Source organism: Capra hircus, chromosome 10 (assembly GCF_001704415.2).
Source record: "Capra hircus breed San Clemente chromosome 10, ASM170441v1, whole genome shotgun sequence".
NCBI classification, from domain to species: domain Eukaryota; kingdom Metazoa; phylum Chordata; class Mammalia; order Artiodactyla; family Bovidae; genus Capra; species Capra hircus.
This window is the reverse complement of record NC_030817.1, coordinates 85369572-85381645: the sequence shown is the minus strand read 5'-3', so window position 1 is coordinate 85381645 and position 12074 is coordinate 85369572. Positions and strand designations below refer to the sequence as shown.

The following is a 12074-nucleotide window of genomic DNA, read 5'->3' as shown; positions in this document are numbered from 1 at the left end:
TGTCCCCTGCACTGTTCTCTGGGGTCCTGAGAAATCTCATACTCACCCCAAACTCAAAATCCCCTCCTCTCACCTCCCCTCAGACACCAGAAGAGAAAGCACGTTTGTCCCAATTGCCAGCACTCCTGGATGGATAGTGCTCAGGACGAGGACATGAAACTCCACAAGGTGAGTGAGCATTGCCTCCTACAGGCGGGACTCCAGAGCTTCTCCCCAGACACCAGAGCTAGTTCCTGCCCGCCACCGCCCCCGCCCCACCAAGGCAGGCATGTCATTAAAGAACACAGAGCCTGAAGGTCAGGCAGCCGGGATGCAGTCACAGCCATGATGCTTGCTAGCTCTGACCTGATGGTGGTTTTAAAAATGAAAATGTTTGCCATTTGAAAATTCATTGTTCTGTGTAAGCCACTTAAAAGAGTTTCTTTTAAAAAAAAAAATGTTCTTCTGGCTTAATAAGCTTAAGAGCTCAGAACACTGCTTGCTGTGAGCAATAGATTATTAGAGAAAATCCTGACCTGGCAGTCTAGAACCCGAGTTCTGGTCCCATGCTGCTCTGTAGCCTCATTCTTCACCTCTGTGAGCCTCAGTTTACACCCCCATCCCACTCCCCTCCCACCACCCCAGTTAAATGGGAATGATCGTGGACAGTGCGTGCTGTGCTAAAAGCAGGGTGGTCACATGAGCACAGATAAGAGTGAATGAGGTAACCCCCCCACCCTGATCTGGGCCCTTCTCCCTAGGTGGACTTCATCTGGATTAACCGAGACCAGCAGTCTTTCGAGTGGTTTGTGAGCCTGCTGACCAAACTGGAGATGGACCAGGCAGAGGAGCCACAGGAGGGTAGGAGAGGTGGAGGATGATGGAGTGCGGGGGTGGGGGGTGGAGGGTCTCTGTAAGAAAGTGTTTATTCTTTCTATCAGAAATGTAGGGGAGAGGGAGCTGCTTTTTCCCCCGATAAAACCTCATAATTTGCGAAACTTAAGAGAGGGGTGAAAAAAAACCCATTTTATAAAAATGTATAGCCTGTTTCCCTGGTAGCTCGACTGATAAAGAATCCGCCTGCAATGCCGCCGGAGACCTGGGTTCATTCCATGGGTTGGGAAGATCCCTGGAGAAGGGAAAGACTACCCACTCCAGTATTCTGGCCTGGAGAATTCCATGGACTGTATAGTCCGTGGAGTCACAAAGAGTTGGACACAACTGAACGACTTTCACTTTCCACCCATTTCTCTTTTTAAAATGACATTTCTTTTTGTTCAAAATGAGCACTTATTAAAAAGTTAGATTCCCAGCCCTCATTCCAGACCTTCCAAATCAGATTCTCTGGAAGTAGGGCTAGAGAAGTTACATTTTAACATGCTTCTCAGATGATTCCTGTTCACACTTCTTTAAGAAATTTTTTGAGGGATAATTTATGTACAGTAAGATTCATCAGTTTAAGTGTCCAATGAATACAATGGCACTTTGACAAATGCGTCCAGTTATATAACCTTAAAAGCAGGGTGGTCACATGAGGGAGCCTAGGGAACACCGTCAAAACATGGACCATTTCTTTTACCCACCAAAGCTCCCTTGTCTCACTCTGCATCAACACCCTCTCTCCAATTAACAGCCCTTGGGAACCAGCAATCTGCTTTCAGTCACTATAGTTTTGCCTTTTCTAGAATTTCATAACAATGCATCTTTCAGTAAGTAGTTAATTCCTTTTTGTTGTTGAGAAGTGTTCCAGTTTGTGGACATACCACAATCTGTTTTTCCATTCAGTTGTTGGTGGATATTAGAGTTCTTTCCACTTTTTAGCCATTTTTGACTATGAAAGTTTTTGTGTGGACATATGATTTCCATTTCTCTTGGGTCGATACTTAGAATTGGGGTTGCTGGGTAGTATGGAATGTGCTCAGCTTTACTTTATAAGAAGCTGTCAAACTGTTTTTCCCAAGTGGCTGTACCATTTTGTATTTCCATCAGTAATAGACTTCCAGCTGCTCTACAACCTCAGCAGCTACAGCCTTATTTGATGTTGGCAGTCTTTTTAATTTTAGCTCATCTAGTGGGTGTATAGGGGTGTCTCAATATGCTCTTTTTTGTCTGTTTTGTTTTTAATTTTTTGAAATTGGAGGGTAATTACTTTCCAATGTTGTGTTCGTTTCTGCTGTACAACAGCGTGAATGAGCCATAAATATCCATATATCCCCTCCTTCTTGGGCCTCCCTTCCCTGCCCATCCCACCCCTCTAGGTTCAAAATACTTAAAAAAACTTTTTTTAATTTATTTTTTATTTTAGGTTCAATATACTCTTAATTTGCATTTCCTTAATTACTAATAATGTTAAAGATATCTTCATGATCTTGCTGTGTATGCCTTCTTTATAAAGTGTCTGTTCAAATATTTTGTTTGCTCTTTAAATCCAATGTTTTTCTTCTTTTTATTAAACTCTGGGAGTCATTTATATATTCTGGAAACAGGTCCATAACCAGGTGTGCATTTTATAAATACAGTCTCCCAGTCTGTGGTTTGTCTTTTCATTTTCTTAAACTCTCTTTTGAAGAACAAAATTTTGAAGTTTTAATGATGTCCAATTTATCAGATTTTTTTTTCTTGTAGAATTCATGCGTTTTGTGTCTTATCTAAAATCTTTGCCTTACGTGAGGTCACACGTATTTTCTGTTTTCTCCCAGGAGTTTTATAGTTTTAGCTCTTTATTTAGATTAGTTTTATAATGAGTTCAACAAGGTCCAGGATATAAGGTCAACATGCGAAAGTCAATTCTATTTTTATTTGTTGCTGTTGTTCAGTTACTCAGTCATGTTCAACTCTTCATGACCCCATGGATTGCTGCACGCCAGGCTTCCCTGTCCTTCACCATCTCTTGGAGTTTGCTCAAACTCATGTCCATTGAGTCCATGATACCATCCAACCATCTCATCCTCTGATACCTCCTTCTCCTCCTGCCTTCAATCTTTCCCAGCATCAGGATCTTTTCCAACAACAAATAATTAGTATTTGAAAATCTTTAAAATAGTAAAAGCATGAAATGCTTATGGATAAACTTAGCAAAATACAAGCAAGGTCTGAACACTAAAAACTATAAAACATTTCCAAGAAATTTTTTAAATATATATTTCTTGTACTTGGAGTTTATTGAACTTCTCGGCCGTATGGACTTAGAGTTTTCATCAAGTTTGGATAAATTTCAGCCATTCTTTCTTTGCATATTTTTTTCTGTCTCCCCTGCCCCTTCCTGTCACGTCAATTACACAGGTGTTATACTGATATCTCACAGGCTATTGGGAATCTGGTTGTTGGTTTTTTCCTCTCAGCCTATGCCACATTTTAGATAGTTTCTATTGCTGTGGTTTCAAGTACATTTTTCTTTGGCAGTATAGTACAATACAGTGCGGTGCTCAGTCCTGTCTGACGCTTTATGACCCCATGGACTGTAGCCCTCCAGACTCCTCTGTCCATGGGATTTTCTAGGCAAGGATACTGGAGTGGGTTGCCATTTCCTTCTCCAGGGGATCTTCCTGACCCAGGGATCGAATTGGATGTCTCTGGCGTCTCCTGCATTGGCAGACAGATTCTTTACCACTGAGCCACCTGAGATCCTTCTAATTCTAGTAAAAGTCCCAGCAGGTTTTTAAAAGTAGGTTTCGAGAAGCTGATTCTAAAATTAATAGGTAAAAACCAAAAGACCTGGAATAGCTATGCGTCCTAACCACTGTGTTTTTCATTTCTGTGATTGTGTTTTTCTTCCACAGAACTGGTATTTGGGTATCTTTTATGTCTCCTGCTGCTCTCCTCATCACGGCCCTTTGTTTCGTCTTTACATTCTCAAGCGTGTTTATAATACATGTTGTAACATCTTTGTCTAAGTCCATCATCTCTGACATTTCTGGATCTGTTTCTAATCACTAATTTTCTCCAGGTTATGAATTGTATTCTGTTTTTTTGCATGCTTGATAATTTGTTACTGGATGTCACGCATTGTGAATCATATGTTGTCCTGTTCTGGATTTTGTGTATTTCTCCAAATAGTACTATACTGTGTTCTGGTATACAGTGACATTATTTAGGATGATTTGGATACTTTCAAGCCTTGCTTTTAACTTCTGTTAGGGTGAGTCCAGAGCAGCCTTTACTGTGGGTCTAATTCAGCCCCAGAGCTAAGGTGCTGCACCTCTGAGGACTCATTCTATTGCCTTGTATATTACAAGCTCTCTGCATCCCTGATGGTGGAATGCAGATTATTCCCAGCTCTGTTTGAGCCCCAGGCACTGTGGCGCCTCTTGTTTCCTGGTAGCTTTCTTTCACGTGTGTAATAGACTAACACTCTGCCGAAGACTGAGGGGGAACTTGATGCAGTTTTCTAAAGCGAGTGAGTCCCCGTCCTCTTCCTCTTTCTCTTCGTTTTCTCTCTCTGTTTGTGTGCGGGTGCCTTTCTTCTAGTTTTGTGCCTGGCACGTTCTAGCTGTCATGGCCTCTCTGAACTCCAGTATCTGTCTCCTCAACTCAGTGAGGCTGACACCAGTTGGTTGTAAGGCACACTTCATTATTTCCTCTCTCAGCAAAGACAGTTCTGCACAACTTGTTGATCAGTGTCTGGAAACCATTGTTTTATATATCTTGCTCATATTTCTGGTTGTTCAAGGAGAGTGTTAAGATTCCTTTTACTCAAATATGTTTTTTTAAAAAAATACTTCTTTTATTAATTATGTATTTGACTGTACTGGGTCTTAGCTGTGCATGGGGTCTTTTCTCTATTATGGTAGGCAGGCTTCTCTTGTGGAGCCCCGGCTCTAGAGTGTGCGGGCTCAGTAAACACAAGTGCGGGCTTAGTCGCCCCACAGAATGCAGGATCTTAGTTCCCTGACCAGGGATCAAACCCACGTCCTCTGTACTGGAAGGCAGGTTTTTAACCACTGGACCACCAGGGAACTCGCTCCAATATTGATTTTTAATAGATTTAACCTGTAAGTAGAGATGAACATATATATTTATTTGTGGTGTGTGCTCAATATTTTTCCTAATGAGGTAGCAATCAAAAAGTTCAGAAAGTGGTCTAAGATAAAGACTATCTTGCTTGGCATGTACAGATTCTTCTGTGGATGGTCCTTTCTTTTATATGTTTGTTAAATTGGAGTGTTTAAAGTCCTCCTCCAGCCCCTGCAGTCTCCCCTCCCCACCCAGCAAGTGTTGTACCCCACGTTTTTTACTGAGCACTGTATGATAACATGTTTCTCTGGGATACATAGTAGTCCTCTTGGGACATTTTTGTGGATACTGAGGTTTTGTACTGTACTTAAAGTTAATCTGTTAGTCATTATTTTGTTTTGTTATGCTTTACTTGTGGAAAATCTTATAGAAGGAACATTTTTAGATATGTTTCTAACTTCAAGAGAATTGGTGAGGTTTTTTTATATTGTTGAGTTCACTGGAACTAGATATTATTTGGCTGTTTAATTATCACAGGGTTGCCATGAGTAAATTCAAAGTCCTATGATAAACATAGTTTATAAGCTCAAGTAATTAAACACAGTTTTCTACAAAAACATTCCAACACATGTAGTTTACTATAACAAACATCCAAAGCCTTAAAGCACAAGTCAACAGTCTTTGGAAGATGACAATTAAACCCTAGATGTTGCAGTAAAGCTTCTTGCCCTTTCTTGTAAATAATAATTAAAGCAAATATTTATATAGCATTGACTTTGTTCTAAATGCTTAAGTATTTTAATTCATAAGAAACTTACTTTTATGATGATAGCCTCAGGGGAAGTTTAGATTTAATTTAAATTTTCTGGTTGCTGGTATATAAATATTTACTGTTTGCTTCTTCCTAATCTATGTAAGCAAAGGGTAACAGTGAACCCACTGCTTTGCATTCTCAAAGTCACTTGAGTCAACAGCTTTGCTACCTCAAATTTTTTGCAAGGTTTCTCATTCATTGCAGCTGAAGCACATGGCCTCTGATTTCAACTTTAATTATATACCAAGGTTTGGGTTAAAGAATTTGTGGCTTATAATTTTTAATGTCTATAGCTTAAGCTTCAGTCATTTTGTTTGACTTGAATCTTCTACTCTAACCCAAAATAACTCTAGAACCTTGAGCACCTTGTTTTGCCTCTACTTCCTGATCTGAAAAATATGGATACTAAGTCCCTACCTCATAGGATTGTCATGAGGATTGGATGAGAGATCATCTGTATAGCACCTAGAACAGGGGCTGGAACTTAATACCTGCTCAGTAAAGTTAGCGGTAGCAGAAATAGTACTAAGATTAGGAGCAGCAGTAGTAGTAACTGCTCAATAAATTTAATATTAGAAGTAATAATAGTCATAGTAATTGCCCCATAAATTTAATAGTAGTAGGTATCAGTGCTGCTGCTGCTGCTGCTAAGTCACTTCAGTCGTGTCCAACTCTGTGTGACCCCATGGACGGCAGCCCACCAGGCTGCCCTGTCCCTGGGATTCTCCAGGCAAGAACACTGGAGTGGGTTGCCATTTCCTTCTCCAATGCAGGAAAGTGAAAAGTGAAAGTGAAGTCGCTTAGTCATGTCCGACTCTTAGCGACCCCATGGACTACAGCCTACCAGGCTCCTCCATCCATGGGATTTTCCAGACGAGAGTACTGGAGTGGGGTGCCATTGCCTTCTCCTACTAGTATTTAATGACTTATCTAATGAATAGTACAGTTAATGGTTTGCCATAAATTATTCAACCACGCCCCTACTACGGAACATTTTATTTATTCCTAATTCTTTATTATCGCAAGTAAAGCTACAATTAATATACATGTGCACATAGATTTTCCCCCCCTTTCTTTGGATGATTTCCTTAAGGGAGTGTCCCAGAAATGGGAGGACTGTATTGAACACAAGTGTCTTGGAGAGTGAAGACCTCCACAGCACCTCCTTCTCCCTCCCACCCTGGTGTCTCCTCATCTCCTTTTTCACCCCCATGTGGGGGTCGTGACTGTGCAGGAGGGGGAAGAAGGATCAGGGTTCTTTCGGGTGGGCATCCCTTATGGTGCCTCTCTTTCCCTCCTGCGCCACCAGCACTGTTCAAGTTCAGTGATGTGTGAAATAAAATGTGTCCCTCTTAGGGTCATTTGCATTAAATTTTTTTAATTGGAGTATAGTTGCTTTACAATATTGTGTTAGTTTCTACTGTACAGCAAAGTAAGTCAGCTATATGTGAACATATATCCCGTCTTTTTTGGATTTCTTTCCCATTTAGGTCCCCACAGAGCACTGGGTAGAGCTCCCTGAGCTGTACAGTAGCTTCTCATTCAGTTCAGTTCAGTTTAGTCGCTCAGTCGTGTCCGACTCTTTGCGACCCCATGAACCGCAGCACACCAGGCCTCCCTGTCCATCACCAACTCCCGGAGTTCACTCAAACTCATGTCCGTCGAGTCGGTGATACCATCTAACCATCTCATCCTCTGTCGTCCCCTCCTCCTCCTGCCCTCAATCTTTCCCAGCATCAGGGTCTTTTCAAATGAGTCAGCTCTTTGCATCAGGTGGCCAAAGTATTGGAGTTTCAGCTTCAACATCAGTCCTTCCAATGAACACCCAGGGCTGATCTCCTTTAGGATGGACTGGTTGGATCTCCTTGCAGTCCAAGGGACTCTCAAGAGTCTTCTCCAACACCACAGTTCAAATCTATTTTATACATAGTAGTGGATCTATGTCAGAGAGCTTCCCAGGAGGCACTAGTGGTAAAGAACCCACTGCCAGTGCAGGAGACATAAGAGACACAGGTTTGATCTCTGGGTCGGGAAGATTCCCTGGAGAAGGGAGTGGTAACCCACTCCAGTATTCTTGCCTGAAGAGTCCCATGGACAGAGGAGCCTGACAGGCTACAGTCCATAGGGTCGCAAAGAGTTGGACACGACTAAAGTGACTTAGTACGCATGCACACACTCAAATATGAGGTCTCGCTCCTGGGGTGGTTGTAAGGCTTACATTGGACAGTGGCGATAAGGTAACTCGTGTATGCTGTGCATAGGGCCTGCCCAGCTCAAGCAGCCCAAGGTGGCCATCTTTCCCTTCTATGGTGTTGGTCAGATGGAGGTACTGGATGAACACGTTAGCTGATGGTATTTGTATGAGCCCTGGGGCAGAGTGGCTGGCGTCCTGCCCTCTCCCCGTCACAGGTGCTGGCCCCTCAGCCCTGCCCTCTGCTCCCACCATGTAGGCCGATTTCTGGAGCTGCACATGTACATGACCTCTGCGCTGAGCAAGAACGACATAAAGGCCCTTGGTCTGCAGATGGCCCTCGACCTCCTGGCCAAGAAGGAGAAGAAGGATTCCATCACGGGCCTCCAGGCACGCACCCAGCCTGGGCGGCCTGATTGGAACAAGGTAAAGGCCGCCTGGAGTCCTGAAGCCTGTGGGGACTAGTGGAGCTGAGAGCCTAAGGCACTGGCTAGGGAGATTTGGGCCAAGCAGCCAGAGTCCAGCTAGGACCTCAGGGCTGGAATGGGAAGCAGGGTACCTACATTCTGGCTCCATCACTACCTCACTTTGTTCTACCACTAGCCTCTGTTTCCCCATCTGATCACAGAGGAAGTTAGTCCATAGGACCTCCAAGGCCCCTCCCAGCCTGCAAACACCCTGCAGACCAGAGTCCAAAGGCCCTAGTGGACAGAGTTCTGGGGAGATATCAGGCCTTATCCCAGTCTATTATATTCCTCAGATTGGTTTTATTATTATTTTTCCTCCCTGAGCACTTACCAACTGGGGTGTAGTGTTTGCCTGAAATGACCAGACTGTATTGCATTTCAAACTACTGTGGTGATCCATGTTTAGATGGTAAGAGCTGATGGGGAAGGGATGCCAGCAGGCCTTGAACTCCAAGAAAACTTTAGGCAAGGCAATTCTTAAGCGGAACTTGGGGTTAAAAATGGTCCTCCCTGAGGGAGAAAGCCTGACTTCAGGACAGAGGCATTTCAATGGAGGCCTGTGAGCTGGCGTGAAGTTGGGGCGTTGGAGCTCAGTGAGCCTGCTGGGCTCTGCCATTGCCCCCAGCACTGCGGCTGGTTAGTACATGTCTCCCCCATGGATGCAACTCCTTGAGTGGAGGGCCTGGGTCTTATCTGCTTCTGGTCCAGCCCTCCCTGGGGTCTGGATCAGGTTATGCATTGAGCATATTGCCTCTAAGCTAATGGCCAGAGCCAAGCAGCTATGCCCTGGAGCTCCTCATGGGGAAGACAGCCACCCTGGCCCATTATATCCTCAGCCCCACTAGGTGAGTCACTTGGTGGGTCCGAAGTCCCCCTCTTCTCCCTCTGCTCTTCCCCAATTCTGTGGACTCTAGGTGTTCCAGAAGGTGGCTGCTGAGAAGAAAGGCAAAGTGCAGGTCTTCTTCTGTGGCTCCCCAGCTCTGGCCAAGATCCTCAAGGGCCACTGTGAGCAGTTCAGCTTCAAGTTTTTCCAAGAGAACTTCTAGCCCTGCCCCTCCCAGCTCTGCCCCAACCCACTGCCTGCCAGCCTGATCAGACTGCTGCTAGTGCCTTGCAGGGACCAGCCTCAAGAGGACCCAGCGAATCCAGCTTCACGTGCAGAACAGGAGGCCCTAGGAGGCAGACGGACTTCCTTGAGAGCCCAGGGAGAGGGCGGGGCCTTGTGGGGTGCTGCTGTGAGTTTGGGAATTGCTGTGAGGCTGGGCAGACTTGGCTGGGGGGTAGAGGGGTGGAGGTGACATGGTTGAGGGGTACAGGGGGCCTTCCCAGACCAACCCCTTCTCCAGAAGTCCTCTGAGGACATCTTCCCTCCTCCTACAGTTGTCCCAGACCCACCTGATCATCACGGTCATTCTGGAACTTACACACACACAGCATTTTATTATGAAAACTTTCAAACATACAGAAATTTAAAGACTTGTCCAGGGAACAGTGTTACCCACTGTCCGGATATCCTCAGTTAACATTTTGCTATATTTGACTTAGTACGTATTTTCCATCTCCCCTTCCCTCTGTTCATCCAGGCTATCCTATTTTTCTGATGCATTTCAAAGCACACCTTACTACTCAGAGGAACTTTCTTTAAAGGTAGATTCCTGGGACCCATGCCCAGAAATTCTGATTCTGCAGATCTGGGGTTGAGACCTGGAATGTGTGTTTTATACAGAATCCATGTCCATAGGGAGTGATGAGCAGCTAATTTTCCCTTCTCTTTATGTTGTTGTCTTCCCATCTCTCTTTATATTGTGTCCTTTTTCTTCTCTCTGCCTATCTCTTTGTATCTCTCCCCTGTGTGTGTCCCTTCCTTACTCGGCATGATGCTTTTCCCTTCTCTCTACACACTGAGTCATTAGAGAAGTGGGATGGAGACAGAGTCTCTCTCCATGGAGGTCACAGAGAAGTCCGGTGCCTGAGAATCTGACAGGTTGTAACTTGTAGCTCAGTTCTGCTGTGCCCCAGTGGTGTGGCCCTGGAAACCTCCCCAAGCTTGTTTCTTCATCTGAAGGATGGGCCTGATGCCCCACCTGCCTGATCACTGTTGCTGGGGGTGAAATGAGACATCACCAGTAGTGCTCAGGACGTTCATCCTCTGTCCCTGGGTGGCTCTTTATTGCTCCAGCATCTGAGTCTCTGCATCTTCTCTCTACTTCATGAAAGTGAAAGTGAAAGTCGCTCAGTCGTGTCCAACTCTTTGCGACCCCATAGACTATACAGTCCATGGAATTCTCCAGGCCAGAATACTGGAGTGGGTAGTCTTTCCCTTCTCCAGGGGATCTTCCCAACCCAGGGATGAAACCCAGGTCTCCCACATTGCAGGCGGACTCTTTACCAGCTGAGCCACAAGGGAAGCCCAAGAACACTGCAGTGGGCAGCCTGTTCCTTCTCAAGGGGATCTTCCCGACCCAAAAATCGAACCAGAGTCTCCTGCATTGCAGGCGGATTCTTTACCAACTGAGCTATCAGGGAAGCCCATTCTCTACTTCATAGCTTCCTTTATGTCTGTGTTGGAGCCTCTGTTTCTTTCACTGTCCAGACAGGAGTCGATGGCAAGGACAGCAAATACAGAAGCTCCCCTGGGAGACTCTTTGGGGAGGAGATGTCCTGGGTGGTAGGCAGGGGCAGAAGGGCTGGCCTCACCCCTCAGATCTGAGCTGGGTGTTTTCTCTCTGCCCCACACTGCAAGCCTCTGGGGACTTCACAGTTGCATGTCCTCCGCCTTGGCAGCTGGTCTTGCTGTGTTCCATCTCTTCTGTGACAGTCTAAACTCTCCTCCCCAAAGCGGCTTTCCAGGGGTTGGAATCAGGCGCTTTCCAATGGGACTGTAGAATATACCTTTCTTTTCTGTGGGTTAGAAGTCCTGGGCACAGAACAGGTAAAGGTGACAACCACGATGGTGACACCTCTTATAAAGGGCTGGGCATCAGAGAGGAACCTGGGACACAGCGGGTGAGGGGAGTTCAGAGGACGCTGGAGTCATCTTGTGGGCGACAATGAAATGGCATGGGTGAGAGAAGTTCTTTTCAAATAGCAGCAAAAGGGGACTTCCCTGGTTTCCCCATGGCTAAGACTGTGTACTCCCAATGCTGGGGGTCCAGGTGTGATCCCTGGCCAGAGAACTAAATCCCACACGCCACAACGAAAAGTTCCCATTCCACGACTAAGATATCCCACATGCCACCACTAAAACCCAGCACAACCAAATATTAAAAAAAAAAAAAAAAGCAGCAGCAAGAACACAGGACTGGTGGATAAGGATGCTGAAGCACAGCTGGGGGCAGAGGGCAGAGCACAGCAGGAGGACTGGGACAGAGAAAAGAGGGGACCCAGGACGTCGTATTCCAGATGCAGGAGGAGCAGGAGGAAGGGTGTGAGGGAGAGTGGGACCCCGCTGGCAGCCTGGAGGTGGAGGAGGCAGCCACGCGAGCCGCACGGAGGGCAGGAAGGAAGGCCACCAGGTTCACAGGGCCTCTCCTGCGGGTGGGCGTCAGCGTATCTGAGAGGCCTTGTGTTGGCGCCTCTGTGCACGATTGTGTTTAATTTCCAACAAGCCTGGGATAGACATCTGCCAGGAGCCACCACGGGAGATCCCACCCATGACAAGGTCATGTGG

At 45.6% G+C, this 12074-nt stretch overlaps 1 protein-coding gene across 1 annotated transcript in view; it reads left to right on the top strand.

The window, feature by feature from the left end:
* NOX5 (NADPH oxidase 5) overlaps positions 1-10622 on the top strand; it is a 46012-nt gene extending 35390 nt beyond the window's left edge. The window contains exons 14-17 of the mRNA XM_018053590.1: positions 84-168; positions 741-840; positions 8197-8363; positions 9319-10622. Of these exons, the coding sequence (XP_017909079.1) occupies positions 84-168; positions 741-840; positions 8197-8363; positions 9319-9450 (484 nt within the window). The 3' untranslated portion in view covers positions 9451-10622. The remainder of the gene's footprint in view (positions 1-83; positions 169-740; positions 841-8196; positions 8364-9318) is intronic.